The 17,098-nt window shown below is 43.4% G+C and overlaps 1 protein-coding gene across 6 annotated transcripts in view; it reads left to right on the forward strand.

Moving 5' to 3' along the window:
- LOC135918142 (uncharacterized) overlaps positions 1–17,098 on the forward strand; it is a 295,422-nt gene that overhangs the window by 182,033 nt on the left and 96,291 nt on the right. For all 6 annotated transcript variants that reach the window (XM_070527127.1, XM_070527131.1, XM_070527129.1 and 3 more), the window contains one exon: positions 3,734–3,757. In XM_070527127.1, the coding sequence (XP_070383228.1) occupies positions 3,734–3,757 (24 nt within the window). The remainder of the gene's footprint in view (positions 1–3,733; positions 3,758–17,098) is intronic.

A 17,098-nucleotide genomic window follows, 5' to 3' on the forward strand; every position in this document is an offset into this window, starting at 1 on the left:
TGACTCCCGTCTCCAGTGCGAAGCTGATGCTCCACCCTTCTTGGCCCCGATCCACGTCGGTAATGCCGGCTCAGTTCCTTTCTTTATTGCCACATGCCTCTTAGACATGACAGTGGCCGAGTAACGTTTTTGAGAACTTTCAGCGCCTTTACGGCCTCACTCTGCCAATTCTTCTTTGCCGAGGACCAGCTTTAGTGGCATTCTTAACCTTCCGTTGCACGGTACTGCGATTTTCGACCAGCCACTGCAAGCCAAGTGAGAGAAAGCGGACCAATAGCAGACGCCGACACCACCCTCTTCATCCACTTATCTGATTCTAGTGCGCTGGCTCGGCCCCATCAAAACTCTCTCCATTTGAGCGTGCTCCTAGCCTTTTGGCAGCCAATTAGATAAGAAAACCTGCTCAATGTAGGCAATGTTATTCGTTTTGAAAGCAAAGTCACCTGCTATAAACTAGGAGAACCTTTTATTGGGGTGTTCAAGCAAGGCAGTGGGTCACCGGCTGATGCTTGGATCGGTGGTCACGGAAATTGGACGTATGGAGATTGGAAAAAAAACGCATATTGCATAGTGTTACATTGTGGGGCACCGGCTTACATTCCTGACGTAATATATCACAGCTGTACAAAATAATCTCATTGATCACACTTTCTTTATTTGCATATCATGTGATCACTGTGACAATTCCGCTCGACATTGCAGATCACTATCGTATTTTTCGTCATTTGACACCTTTCTCACCAACACCAGGGGGTTCTTTTCGGAAATCTGTATTGAAGAACCTTTACCGCATATAGTAAACTGCCTCTTTCAATTCGTCGGTAATAACGGAACTTCAAAGCTAGCATCCGAAACTTTCTTATCAATGATAGGGCAATGTGTTAAAGCGACAAGCACGATTGTTGGATTTGACTAGAGATACTCTACATCCCAAAAGAATTGGTTCCCAATGGTTTTCTGAAATGCATCCGCCATAAAGAAAATATGTATAAAACACAAAACGTTGCATCTTTAGTTTTAAATTGAAAATCCATCATTCCTGTTGTAAAAATATAATAAATAAATTTAAAAGGATGCTTCACTACGACGACAAAATGAACGAAACCAAGAAACAACAATGTAAGCTCACCATTTCTTTTCCGAAAGGAACTCAAGGGAGTCGCAAATAAGCGAGCTAGCAGTATTTATCAGAGTAGAGCAGATATTCTAAATGAATTTAACAAGCACTTTTCCTTTGATAACCATAGCTATTCTGACACCATGTTAACAACGCCTCCGCGAATGCCGCAATAAGTTTTTTTACCTACAAGCCTGATCAAAGTATACAATAAAATAAACCAATGAAAGATAACAAGCTGGGGTATATATGAAATCCAACCAGTCGACCTAAAAAATGTTGTCACTTTCAACCTGGCGAGAAAACACTGTACATAACTATATGCAACATTGATGATAGAACCAACCTAAGTACCCATAATTTACACTATGAACCGTACATCTCTGCACATGACATTACGGATCTTACTGTTACCCTAATTATTACTATGACTTGTAACCTGCATACTGATCGTGAAAAGAATATACACTGTTGCCATCGGACTTTGTTCTCAATTGTCCCCAGTACCCTGGCTTCGTGCTATTTCTCTCCACTCAAAACAAGGTCTAATAGATTCCAACCTTAACCCTCGATAATCCCTCCATAAAGGGTATTGAGCTTTGTCGATTTTGGGGAGTGGTCCTTGATTTTTAACTGAAGTACATTACGCATACCTCACACCTAAAGCTGAACGCACATGAGTTATCAGGACACATATGAATGCAAGTGCTGAATTTAGCCTTAAAATCATGCTTTCTCTACGTCAGGTGCCCGCTCACAGATATTTATTCTACTGCATTGTATCATGGGTTAACGTATCCCTCTGAGATCGGTGTTTTACAATGCGTTCAATACCAGGCCATCCGCATTACTACTCTCTGGCCACGTCCACGTAGCGCATCGATACTATTTAAGAGAGTAATTGTCTCACAATTCATAAGGTGTTTAACTTAAACGTGGCAAACCCTTCCTACAACTACCTCCAGCAAAAGATTAAATTAATAAATTTAAAAAGAACACATTGTTGTTCGCAGAACAAAACTATCTGTATGAAGCAATAAGTACTGTTTATCTCAAATTCATATTATTTACTGAACGTTCCCTTATTTGTTCGTGGCAGTGTCGTTCTAGAACTCTGGTCAAGCTAACATAATTATGTGTCTCAGCATAGACTCTTTCAAAAGGGACATATCTGTGCTTTCGCTCTACTTGTCATTATTGCACTGCAATGCTATTTATCGCGGTTCGAATGCTTTAATAAACTTTAAAGCAATAGTTCTGTATAACGTTACCTTATATCATGAAATATTATATGTCGATCATTTTCACCTGCTTTTTCACCTTCTTTGGTTAGTAGCAACCTCCATTTCTTGCCTGATTTGTATTATACGATTTGTTTTAAATCTTACGTATTTGATGCATTGGCATCAAAAAGATTTATTTTTGTAATATTATTCAGGTGCTCCCCTTAAAGCGCAGAACCTCCTGTACCTTTTGTGGTCATGTTTATTTTCATTTGCAAGTGCATAAATATATCATCATCTTTCTAGACTTCAACTTCGGTCACGGTTACTGTGCCGCAACATATGTGCAACTCCACAATGAAAAAAGAAATAAACAATCATTGAACACTACCTACCTGATATACCTGTAAAGGCAAAATTGAACCTGTCTCATTGATATTCGGACAATCTCGTTTGAGTGTGTATTCACACAAGCACCACAATCCGGCTCCGCGGCGGCACCCGAAGATATCGTAGCGTATCCAAAGGGAACCTAACCAAAGGGTTAGAGGTCTGCTGCACGCACGCCTAGAACATGACGTGTCTCAGTGAAGACAATACGGTGTTTATTACTGGGTTCAATTAGACGTTAATAGTTGTCGCATTCCGTCGGCATTAGTCGTGGGGTGGGTTCTGCCAGCATTTTTTTCCTTTTCGAATTTTTGTTAAAAAAAGTGGCTGTATGAGGTCATGATGTTTTACCTCACTGCTGCTTATAACATAGTCGTGGTGTTTTCTTTACCAAGGCGCACGCTGCGAATATTTATTTATTCTTGCGCATCACAAGTAACGCATGGTAACATTGCCTGATTGTGAAGTTAATTAATATTTCCGCATAGCCTTGGAACAGTACAAACTGACACAAGTGGAAGGTGGGCAATAATATCACAAAACAGTACTTCATATGTGTGAGTACAAATGACAGTGTTACATATATGGAAAAAGCAGCTCAACGAGTACAAAGAATATGTGCTCAGCATAATTTGAAAAAAGGAAATAGTGTAATTAGTGGCCTACAGTACTGTAATATGAATAAAGGAACAAAGCAAGTTTGCATAAAATAATTGTCCATTCCGTTTAATTTCTTCGTGCCATTAGGGCAGTAATATAACAAGCTAAACATTCAGGATTCTTAAGTGTGTAGTAAGTTCCTTCACTTACACAAGAAAGGCAGGTTAGTCAAGCTGTGAAATATTCCGCGACATTGCATTCTAGCTTTTGTGTGGCAGCAAAAGAACAAGCTTTATGCTCAAAGCGTATGGGAAGCCTTCCTTGTTAGCACTAAGCCCTTAATTCTTGAACTTGGCACTGATCAATCTTTCTCTGCCTCTCTCGCACGCTATGACACGGACAGCAAGAAAGCTTGAACTTCTTTCCGGTAAGCGCATGGTATTCTGACGCATTTCAAGTGTTGCATGCTGCATGCCATAAGTCGACATCAAGAGCTCAGCCTAATAACACCAACGTTTCGTGCGGTTGCTTCCTGTTCTACTGTAAAAATCAGTTCATCACTGGAGTTCTAAAAAACAGGCTGTTTGGCATCAGGTGTAGTTGAGTGCGAACCGCACAGGGACATAGACAGGTTGTGTTCAAATCGCAATGTCCCGTCTTCTCTGTTTACGTGCGTGTGGGGTTTGCAGTGATGTATACATAATCACCGGTATGGTAGTGCGAAAGCGATTTTTCCTCATGTGTAATGCACGCGCTCATTTCGTGGTACTCTTCTTGATATGTCTTTATGGCTGAACAGTCTTTTACGCCAAAATGTTGATGTTTGATAATCGCGACAGAACTGACGCAGGCTTATCTCAGGGGTGATCAGGTAGAAATTTTGGATTTTTATAAAACCTACATTCGTCACTGAAGTAATGTGTTCTAGCGCTGTAAGGCAATAAATTAAAGGAACGCGAGAAAAGACAAAACTTTCACTCGTCACAGTGGCGATCTGACAGTTAGGTTCAGGTGCTGACCACGAGATTGTAGGTTCAATATATGGCCATAGGGGCCCACTTCTGACAGTTGCGGACATGAACCTTTCAGTGGTGTGTTTAGTGTGCCGCCCCATTAACGTAAGGTGGTCGAAATTAGTGCTGAGCCTATCTCTAGTGGTTTAGAAGTGTCTAAGGCTGTTGCGCTGATAAGGTCAAGGTAAAGGGTGCGATCCCGTCTGGGAGCGATGATTTTGATTGCGACTTGCTTACTTACCATTAGGCGCACTTAAACTTTAGCTCCAGGCGGCGAAATATAGTCCAGGGTCCTGGAATACAGCGGACTTCATATGAAAATTGTTGTTCCCAAAAAAGCTGGAAAATTTAATTTTAAATTTTTTTCCACGAATATTTCACTATACCGGGTGTTTCAGCGACCACTTTTAAAAATTTTAGAGGTTGCCTGTGGCAGAGATCACAATTCTGGTTCATGAACTTGTCCTCTCGAAGAGGCAGACATTACTTGCAGAAAAAATTCAAGCGCATAATTGACTATATGAAGATATTCACCTATTAGGTTTTCAACTACTTATAGCCCAAATCACAACTGACAAATTCTAGCCGGGCAGTTCGCAAAGCCGACATACCTCGCATGGATTCTCAGGGTGACACGAGTTTCGAAATTAAAACTTTCGATCATTGTGGATAATAGCATTGGCGTTCTAGTTACATTCATCACTATATTACACTTCAATATTACAGTTTTTCGACTTCATGCTGATGCAAGTCTATAACAAACACTTTAGCTTCTAGTTTTAATTCCATCTAGGCACTTAGTCTACATGATAACGTTGGCACATTAGTCGATGCATTCAAGGGCATCGTGAAACTATGTATTGATAATTTTGTTCCTCTCAAGAGTAAAAATGGAAATCCTAAGATTCCATGGATGAATCGCAGCACACACCGAATATCACGCCGTTTTCGTAGTCTGCATCGACTGAAAAAGGCATGTAATCTTGACAGGATCATTCGATTTAACACTGCTAAGGAAGAACTACGTATCAAAATGAAAATAGCTAAAAAGTTTTATTTTCAAGTTGGACTACCAGGTTATTACACTCTAACCCGCGCAGATTCTGGACTTCTATCACACCAACTGAAGCTGCTGCAGTTTTCTTTATATTAGAAGGCACAACTATTTCAGATCCCTCCGGTATAGTTAATGCTTTTAATGTCCACAATCACTGTTCACGCATGGCAACCATTCTCCCACATTTAAAAAAATACTATTCCTGAGCTCTGTATCGGCGATCTGGTCATCAGCGAAAACGGCCTCCCAACTTGATTCTCTATTTAGACACAAAGAAGTGCACTGGTCCTGACTATATTAGGAACAGCTTTCTAGAAAGATACTCACTCTGGCGTTCACGTTATTTGGTGGTCATCTTTCACAAATCCTTCACTTCAGGCATCGTCCCCCAGTCTTGGAAGCTAGCCAAGGTCCTCCATCTGCATACTGCTGGTGAAGAGCAATTCTTTGCTAACTCTAGACCTATATCGCTTACCTCCAGTTCCGCAAAGCTACTAGAACATATCATAGACAAGCATCTAACAGAATAGCTTGAATGGAATAAGATTGTGTATAACATATGACATAGATTTCATCGTTGTTTCAGCACAACAACACAACTAGTAGAATTTTCACATGATACTACTAAAAATCTTGATGTTGGTAATCAAACTGTTGCGCTATTTGTAAACTTTTAGAAAGCTTTCCACATGGTTATACACAACAAGCTACTATGTACAATAAACGTAATTGTAAATGTTCCTCCACTTATCGGCTGGATAGCTAGCTTTCTTAACTCTGGCTCTCAATTCGTTTCACTCAATTCCACTTCGTCCTCAATTGTCAATATAACATCAGGTTATCACAGGGCTCTGTTCAGCGACCCTTGTCATTTTAATATACATAAATGGCCTTCCCAGCAATAATAAGTCAAAAGTCCGTCTTTATGCCGACGACTGCATCCTATACCAGGTAATTTCTTCTCCTAGTGATCACACCTTCAGGATTCCTTCAACAGATTTTCCACGTGGTTTACGGACTGGCGACCAGAACCGGTAACGCACTCTCTCACCAGAGCAGTATTGGCCACCCTGGTGCAGTACTTGGCCACAACCTCCTATATGAATACAACAACCAAACCCCGGCCCTCAGTCCCCAGCAGCCGCGAAGCAACTAACCACGGTGGCGGTCAGATCTGTGACGCTGCAGAGGGTGCTAAGAAACCTGGCTCCGGACAGGCCGCCATTGGAATCTGAACCTGGCAACGTTTAACGTTAGAACGTTATCTAGTAAGGCGAGTCTAGCAGTGTTATTGGAGGAATTAGAGGGTAGTAAATGGGTTATAATAGGGCTCAGTGAGGTTAGGAGGACAAAAGAAGCATATACAGTGCTAAAAAGCAGGCACGTACTGTGCTACCGGGGCTTAGCGGAGAGACGAGAACTAGGAGTCGGATTCCTGATTAATAAGGGAATAGCTGGTAATATACAGGAATTCTATAGTATTAACGAGAGGGTGGCAGGTCTTGTGAAACTTAATGAGAGGTACAAATTGAAGGTGGTACACGTCTATGCCCCTACATGCATTCATGATGACCAGGAAGTCGAAAGCTTTTATGAAGACGTGGAATCGGCGATGAGTAAAGTCAAAACAAAATACACTATACTGATGGGCGACTTGAATGCCAGGGTAGGAAAGAAGCAGGCTGGAGACAAGTCAGTGGGGGAATATGGCATAGGCTCTAGGGAAAGCAGAGGATAGTTATTCGTAAAGTTTGCAGAACAGAATAATATGCGGATAATGAATACCTTTTTCCGCAAGCGAGTTAGCCGAAAGTGGACGTGGAGGAGCCCGAATGATGAGACTCGAAATGAAATCTACTTCATACTCTGCGCGAACCCTGGCATCATACAAGCTGTGGACGTGCTCAACAAGGTGCGCTGCAGTGACCATAGTATGGTAAGAACTCGAATTAGCCTAGACCTGAGGAGGGAACGGAACAAACTGGTACATAAGAAGCCGATCAATGAGTTAGCGGTAAGAGGGAAAACAGAGGAATTCCAGATAAAGCTACAGAACAGGTATTCGGCTTTAACTCAGGAAGAGGACCTTAGTGTTGCAGCAATGAACAACAATCTTGTGGGCATCATTAAGGAGTGTGCAATATAAGTAGGTGGTAACGCCTTAAGACAGGAAACCAGTAAGCTATCGCAGGAGACGAAAGATCTGATCAAGAAACGCCAATGTATGAAAGCCTCTAACCCTACAGCTAGAATAGAACTGGCAGAACTTTCTAAGCTAATCAACACGCTTAAGACTGCAGACATCAGGAACTATATTATGGATAGAATTGAACAGGCTCTCAGGAACGGAGGAAGCCTAGAAACAGTGAATAAGAAATTAGGAATATGCAAGAATCAGATATGTGCATTAAGAGACAAAGCCGGCAATATCGTTACTAAAATGGATGAGATAGTTCAAGTGGCTGAGGAGTACTATAGAGATTTATGCAGTGCCAGTGGCACCCACGACGATCGTGGAAGAGAGAATAGCCTAGATGAATTCGAGATCCCACAGGTAACGCCAGAAGAAGTAAAGAAAGCCTTAGGAGCTATGCAAATGGGGAAGGCAGCTGCGGAGGATCAGGTAACAGTAGATTTGCTGAAGGATGGTGGTCAGATTGTTCTAGAGAAACTGGCCAGCCTGTATACGCAATGCCTCATAACCTCGAGCTTACCGGAATCTTGGAAGAACGCTAACATAATCCTAATCCATAAGAAACGGGACGCCAAAGACTTGAAAAATTATAGACCGATCAGCTTAATGTCCGCTGCCTACAAATCGTTTACTAAGGTAATCGCAAATAGAACCAGGAACACCTCAGACGTCTGTCCACCAAAGGACCAGGCAGGATTCCGTAAAGGCTACTCAACAATGGACCATATTCACACTATCAATCAGGTCATATGGAAATGTGCAGAATATAACCAACCCTTATATATAGCTTTCATTGATTACGAGAAAGCGTTTGATTCAGTCGAAACCTCAGCAGTCATGGAGGCATTAAGGAATCAGGGTGTAGATGAGCCATATGTAAAAATACTGGAAGATATCTATAGCGGCTCTACAGCCACCGTATTCCTCCACAAAGAAAGCAACAAAATCCCAATAAAGAAAGGCGTCAGACAGGGAGATACGATCTCTCCAATGCTATTCACAGCATGTTTACAGGAGGTATTCAGAGACCTGGATTGGGAAGAATTGGGGATAAAAGTTAATGGAGAATACCTTAGTAACTTGCGATTCGCCGATGATCTTGCCTTGCTTAGTAACTGAGGGGACCAATTGCAATGCATGCTCACTGACCTGGAGAGGCAAAGCAGAAGAGTGGGTCTGAAAATTAATCTGCAGAAAACTAAAGTAATGTTTAACAGTCTCGGAAGAGAACAGCAGCTTACGATAGGTAGCGAGGCACTGGAAGTGCTAAGGGAATACATCTACTTACTGCTGGTAGTGACCACGGATCCGGATCATGAGACTGAAATAACCAGAAGAATAAGAATGGGCTGGGGTGCGTTTGGCACGCATTCTCAAATTATGAACAGCAGGTAGCCACTATCCCTCAAAAGGAAAGTGTATAACAGCTATGTCTTACCAGTACTCACATGTGGGGCAGAAACCTGGAGACTTACGAAAAGGGTTCTGCTGAGATTGAGGACGACGCAACGAGAAAATAAGAAAATAAGAAAAGAGCAGATTGGGTGAGGCAACAAACGCGGGTAAATGACATCTCAGTTGAAATCAAGAAAAAGAAATGGGCATGGGCAGGACATGTAATAAGGAGGGAGGATAACCGATGGTCATTAAGGGTTACGCACTGGATTCCAAGGGAAGGGAAGCGTAGCAGGGGGCGGCAGAAAGGTGATCGGATGACATTAAGACGTTTGCAGGGACAACATGGCCACAATTAGTACATGACCGGGGTAGTTGGAGATGTATGGGAGAGGCCTTTGCCCTGCAGTCGGCGTAACTAGGCTGGTGATGATGATGATTATGATGATGATGATGAGATGTGAATTAACTTTCAAACAACCGTAATATTGTCATTTTCAAACAGCAATTTTCATTCACAGCATGTGTACGCTTTCAATAACACCATAGTTCCTTGTGCACAGTTGCACAAATAGCTTGGAGTTAGCTTCACATCGAACATGCAGTGATCCCAGCATACTAACATTAGATCTATAGCACTAGGAAAATCAGGTTACTTGAGACGAACGTTATTTAATTCGCCAAAACACTGAATTACTAATATATAAAACGCTCATTCATCCTGTATTATAGTACGGTTGATGCGTCTGAAACGCGTACAAAGTGTGCGACATTAACAGAGTGGAATCGATACAAAGGAAGGCTGTTCGCTTTATTTGTCATCGCTACGATCGGGATTTTTCGGCCTGACTCGCACTGAATTTTTCGAATTTATCTCTTCTAAGCACCAGGCGGAATATCTATTCCATGAAGCCATTACATTCATTTATTCACTCATGTTGTCGACTATCCACTGATGATTACATCCCGTATACCAGTACTCTTCCGAATTGACGTTGTCCCATCCTCAACCCAAAGTCTTTCTTAGCGCGCACTAACATGTTTAAACACAGTTCTTTCCCGAGGGTTGTCGACAGCTGGAATGAGTTACACGGTTCTGTTCGGGAATTTGCACTTTCTGATTTTGTAGAAGCACTAGGGTGATAAGAGTGCTGTCACTTTGTTTTTTTGTCTATTATGTTCAACGGCCTTTTTCTGTTTCATGCGTTTGTTGTACTCCACTCTTGCAATAGCCCTGAATACGGCTGCAGATTTGAAAATAAATAAACCAAAAAACGTAGTTTTATGCATGGAAGGGCAAAAGTAACTGGAACCTGAATTTCGCTATCTGCTGCAGACAACCTTTCAACTTTTCTAAAAGTATTCTTTGAGACACATTGTATACTTCTCTTATTTCAGACTATTCAATTTTTTAATGTTAGACCTCACATGTTATGATGTTAACAGTTTAAGTTTTATTCGCTTAGAAATTTCTATAATAGCTTTTTTTACATGTCCGTTAGAAGAAGGAAAACATAGGACCTTCGCTTTCGTTAATCATGACCATATCATACTAACAGGCGCAATTGGATGTTCAACAGTCGCCTGCCAGGGCCCTTAGATATCCCGTCTAACGGTGCAAGAACTAATTATAGTAAGCCTGAATAACCAAGGTAGTGGCCGGATAAACAGCTGTCGCCGTGGTGGAGTTGGCAGTGCAACGCACGCACATTACTGAAGTGGTGGGTTCGGCCCCCAGTGGTGCCAAGTTATCTTTTCTTCCACTTACGTTTTGAACTTTCTTCATTATTTTTTACAGATCATTTAACAACCACACGTAATTTCGCCAATGCTTTTCTTCATTGCCTATTGGCTTTGCATTGTGTATTCATGTCACAATTCAGGCTAACGCCTCGTGCGCTCACATGTCGTATGTTAGTGAGGGCAAACAACATCGAAAGCTCGAAGTTGTAGCAGCCGATGGAAGAACCTCTGGTTCTCAAATAAGCATGATGTAATAACGCAATGTTTCCACTATGATAGCTGTGAAACTATAAGCCAAACATGGATAGTAATCTGTAATTTTCTCGGCAGCTGTTCTTGAGGAAACCCGCCCTCCACCTTCCCTACATAAATACGGACTCTTTTCTGCCTCCACATTAAATTGTTTAAACGAACGGATGATGATTCTTGTACGTTTGTACGTCGATTTCGCCACCATCGAGAGTAATTACGCAATGTGCACAAAATAACCACCACTGCCAAATGTTTCTTCACCTTGCGTCATCAGCCGCAAGCAAACAGTAGCGTGCTCCGAAGAAGTACGTAGGCTAGGACAGGAGAGTGCACTGCAACCAGATTAGCCAGCTGTTATATTCAGTTTCGTTATTCATTTCAGTTCTTTATTCCCCAGGGGGCGCTTCTGTTCTTCATTATATATTTGGTTGTATATGCTAAATAAACGGCTTTTTACATCGGGACGGCTGGAGTCTGACTACCAGCTTCGGTCAATACCACATTTTTTTAAGAGTGTTCAAATAGAGCAGTTTATTAATTGAATTGGATATGAACAGTTTAAAAAAAGTATGCTTCGGATATCAAATCAAATACAAAGTGTATTTCGTAGCTATAAATTATGATAAAAGCTTCAGCCGGAAGCATCTGACCCAAAATTAGCTTTAATTTCAATACAGTAGAATTTCGGTGATACGATCATGGTTCATACAAATTTTGGAGAGATATGATCGTCTGTGTGGTCTCTGGGGTGGCATCTGTTCGTATAAGGCGCCGTGGGGCGAAAATCCGTTCGCAACAACCATATTCTAGCATATTGTAGGCTAATGGACCTTAGCCGGTGCCACTGAAAAATTCATATCCCATCCTCGTCGCCAATGTGGTATTGACCGAAGGTGGTAGTCAGACTCCAGCCGTCCGATGTAAAACGCCGTTTATTTAGCATATACAACCAAATATATAATGAAGAACATAAGCGCCCCCTGGGGAATAAAGAACTGAAATAAATAACGAAACTGAATATAACACCAGCGTATACAAGTTACTGATAATTTAGCAAATGTACTAATCTTCCAGCTCGTTATCACGTGAAAAGGTTTTGTTTATGTGACAAAGTATAGTGGCACATTGATTTGAGCATGTCACCGCTTCGGTAAACGAGTCCAGAGTACACCAACTTTGGGCATCGCTCCTGGCACCGTACCTCGTTGAAGAACACAATTCATCTTATCCACTTCTTCGTTAACATGCTTGAAATATTTGTAAATTTTGAAACCTAATCATTGCAAAATTATGCACGTCCAAAGACAAAGGGGGTCATCTGCTGCTCTATTGTGCACAGCTTCAGAGGTAGTTGGTGATGCACAATTTATTGGAACCGCCCACAGCAATCGGGAAGTTCTACTGCACATTTTTTTTCTGGCATAGCGGCCAAGGTTGCCAACTTCCTTTCAAAAGAATTTCGCAAACAAAATTCGCAAACTTTCTGGCGAGTTTTTGTCCAATTTTGGGGTCGATTTCGCACTGAAACATTAAATTGCCTTGTGCACAATGCAGCCATGTTGTCGCACAGTGTAACTCGTTTGCAGATACTTTTCTAGAAGTTGATGATGATTGTGTTTCCGTGGAAATCCTAGAAGTTGTTGAATAAACCGTGGATTTACGAGCAGGGTAGCACACTTTACTGGTGCATTAAAAGAACGATCAATGGTGTGAGCTGAAATCCCCTGCTTTCTTTTCTTCCTTGTCATTACAAATCCAGCATTGTTCAAAAGAACATGTCACCTGATTTTGTTTACACCTGTGCCTGCTGCCTGCTGATTTTCGTGTTTACTTCACTTGTGGGCAGAGTAAGTTAGCCAACCCGATCATCGTCATGTTGACAATGCTAATTGAATAAGAATTGTACATGTAAAATTATATGGTTTCGCCTTTTTATTTATCTCAAAAACGGCGATGTACTGATTTGCCTACAAGACATGAGAAGCGAAAGTGGTGCGTTTGGACCCCAGTGAAGAAGCTCGCCCAGCCGCCGTGATACGCTTACTTCTCTGCACTTTATATGCCATATTATGTACCTATTCACATGCTTCGCTTTAAACCTAACATCAACTTTGATTACAACAAGCGTTGGTAATCAAGTCTGCCGTGAACTATTGCTAGGTTGATACCATCCACTAATGCAATGTATTCAACAAAATTAGACCAGCCCATATGCTAAAATAACGTTTTTTAGAACGGAAGCAAAGAACGTGCATTTTGTGACAACAATGGAAACATATTTGTCTCTGTACAATTATCGGTAGCCATAAATACGGAACACTGCAGGGTGTATTCATATATGTTTGCTTGAGCATTTACTGTGACCATTCGAAATTTTGTCAAAGATACATATTTTGCAGCGTCAGGATCAAGGAGGACGAAACCAAACTGTGTTTTAAGGTAGAAAAATCTGTCCTTATAAAAAAAAATATCAAACAGGCCGGTAAGCCAGCAGTGCTTTCTGCAAAATTTGCAGGTTCCGTAATAAGGTTTTTCTTGTAATGAAAACGTTTTGTGTATACCGTTCTATAAAGTTTATTGATAGATTGCGGGTGGATACCGTCGGTTGTAGATAACTATTATAGAGTATAACCAAGTTATTGTCGGAGAAATAAAATCGCCGGAACACAACATTGGACAAAACTGGTTGTATTTGAGATATTATTTTACGTTGATTTGGAGAGCACAGTATTCAAATGTCTTCATGTTACCACGAAAGTCGTTGAAAACGGACGGAAGTATGTTCTCTCTAGGGAGAACTAAATACTCAGGAGAATCACTCATAATACAGCATATTATAAAATTAGCTGTACATCAGTCACCCCTCCATACCACCCTGTGACATTATATGTACAGCTAAGCTGGTGCTTACGTTAGACAAGTGCCACCATCCCAACTAACGTTAGGGGACGTACGTCGGATGCGCCCATACGTATGCGGAAGTGCAGCATACGTCCTCGCTATCCCAGGCCTCCGCCATGTGCAAGTGAATGATTGTACTAAATTATTCTTTGGAAGTAATGTTAGCGAGAAAATAACCTAGTATATCCTAAAAACAAGCTGTAGACATGACAGCTTGAAACTGCAATTCGACTATGCGCGACAACATGATTCTGCTACACAGAAATCGAAAGATAAAGGGCTTTTCCAGCTAACGTTTAGAGTTCGTTCTCATTTATCCTCATTCCCGAAGGCTCTCCGCCTGGTGCAAGAAACGGTATTTAATACAGTTTCTCAAACCAAAATGCATCAGAAAAAGTTTTAAAGTATGACATACCGCGGCCTACAGATATAAAAGCATTGCGCAGAAGGTCAAACACAAGGTCACAAACACAAACACAAGGTCAAACACTATTACGCAGAAGGTCAAACACAAATCCATTTTCCAGTAGACGTGGCAGTACTACTGTTGGATATGTGTTTGCCTTAACGGCGATAAGGGTGGCAGCACACGCTTTGCGACAGATTCAACCGGCAGAGCAGCCACATAGTGAGCACAGTTATATTATGCGCACACGTTTCACACATGCACAGGCACGTCTGCGTAAGTGCAGCAAACATTCTCATTACTGTAGGCTCTCCGTCTCACGCAAGCGCGTTATTCAGTTGAATGCCTCAAAGTAAACTGTGTCAACATCATAAAGTAATATTTACGCAAAACTTCAAGAAATGATAGCATCACTGTGTGGTTCGAATATACGCGATAACCTAATACCCTTACAGTGAAACTCAAAACGCAAGCCCCTTTCCCCTCATTACATTCAAAATAGCTCACAACTGAGACAGCGCTGTCTAAACATGCTGGCTGATCACGAACGTAGCGCAGTCTAATAATGAATACCGCCACCGTGGGGATGCGCCACTACGAGTGTACCATACTGCATGTGGCGCTAATCTCTTAACCTCTTTGACGCCGACACTGGTGTGTGCCACTGGGTATTCGTTGATTTTACGTCTCTGCCAGAAGGCGCAGCATGTCCACAGGTGGGGGCGCTGCAAGCGCTTGATTTCGTCGGACGTGTGTTCCTGCAGCTCCGGCTTTTGAAGTGCTTTTTTCCCTTTGGAACTGTGAAATTCCGCCACCTCTGGCCGCTCCTCGCAGCCAGTCCACCTGTGGCACCGAACCGAGCCATCGACGGCCCCCGGGATGCTCCCGGGGGCAAGACAGCGTCGCCTAAAGTGAGTCAGAGCGCTTTAGGCCTAGCCGCCTCATCGCGTGAACAGCGTTCCCGCCAAGGCGCAATAACGCCGCGCAAGAAAGAGCAGCTGCGGCAGCAGTTAGCTGTGGAGATCATGGCGACTGCTCCTGCTGCTGAGTCGGTTACCGCCACCAACGAAGAGTCGATGGAAGACGAGGTAGGGGACCCGCGAACACAGGCGTCTCTGTGCAACGCTGCATCACCGGGCGCGTCTCCAGTGCTTGCCTCATCAGGTGCTACTGTCCAGAAGCGTCCGTGTCTGTTGAATCCAGATGCTCTCCCGGAACGCCTGTCTAACAGCCCCCCTGCATCGTACAAAGTTGCCATCCGTCCAAAGGAAGGCTACAACATAGAAGACATCCCTACGACGACCCTTCAGAAAACGCTCGCTTCTTGCGTCACCGCGACGGGCTTCTCAGGCTACACGTATCACCGGGCCTCCAACACGGTGTCGGTGTGGGTGCCGTCCTTAGAGAAAGTGTGTGCCCTGTGCACATTGACAGCAATCACCCTTCCCAGTGGACGCGTCTTGCCCGTTCAAGAATACCTGCTCTCTGGCACGGACATCTCTCGCTACGTGGTAACAGGGGTCGATCCCGACGAACCGCCGGAAACTCTACGTGATACTTTGACTTGTGACACTCATCATGTGCTGCTAGCCCGCTACCTAGGACGTGGTCGCACATGCCTGATAACAGTTTCCGGACCCGCTACTCCACCCAAACGGTTTATCTACAATGGGTGCGTCCTTCGACCTCGTTCATACCGCCCAAACGTAGTATACTGTTACCAGTGCCTACAACAAGGCCACATGCGTGCATCGTGCCCTAACCCGGATCCGGTGCAGACAAATGAGCCAAACAGCTCCCAAGCATTCCGATGTGGTCTATGCAAATCCAATGACCATGCAATAACGGATCGCGCTTGCCCAACGAAACGTAAGGCTCAGAAAAGTAAACGCGGCGTTCGCACTTTTCGCCCTACTCCACATACCCAGGACCTGTTGGTGTCTCCCAACCGCTTCGCTCCGCTAACAGAAGAGGATGAAGCCATCGAGGAAGACGACCCCTCATCATCTAAGGGGGTATCTACTCCTCAGGCAACTTACAGCGATGTTACTAGCCGGACTCGCCACAGGCATCGTGCGTCTTCAACGGCCCAGGAGGAACTTCAAAAGGAATTGGGTGACATCGATCGCAACATCGAAAAATTGCAAACGGACCTATCCAAACTCAACTCTCGCCGCAACCGCCTTGTCACTGCGAACACTTCGTCGACAACAAATAGGTCATCGGCGGCACAAACGCCTCATAAATGTCATTCACCAGTGCCGGCGTCAGGTATTGCGTCTGTGCGTGAACCTGCGCCTAAACTCGCCTCCGACCCGGCATCGCTTCTGCGTTATGTTGTGCAACAGTTACACGCCCTAACTGCTACCCTTGCGGAGCACTTACTATGATGGCTACCACAATGGCCTCAACCCGCCTTCATATGTGATTCAGTGGAACTGTCGGGGTCTCGCTAACAAGGTTGGCGAGCTCCGAGAACGCATTCGCTTGGGCTCGCTTCGAACTTGGGCGTTCCTCCTGCAGGAGCAGAACTCTCTTCCTCGAATCTCGGGGTTTACTAGCTACGCAACACCTTCCATCCCAGATCGCCGTGCGTGCCTGTCGGGTGATAAACCAGGCAAAGCAGCTATATATGTTCGTACCTCCCTCGTTCAGACGGCTATACCTATGGTGACATGGTGCACTGCCTGGCAAGAGGTCGTGGCTGTAAAGGTGCAACTCTCTCAGTGTGCTGTTGTGCTTGTGTCGTGTTATGTGCGTCCTCACTCGGGACAGGCGCCCCGTCTTCGTCTAGGGTGGATCACCTG

Source organism: Dermacentor albipictus, chromosome 10, assembly GCF_038994185.2.
Source record: "Dermacentor albipictus isolate Rhodes 1998 colony chromosome 10, USDA_Dalb.pri_finalv2, whole genome shotgun sequence".
NCBI lineage: Eukaryota > Metazoa > Arthropoda > Arachnida > Ixodida > Ixodidae > Dermacentor > Dermacentor albipictus.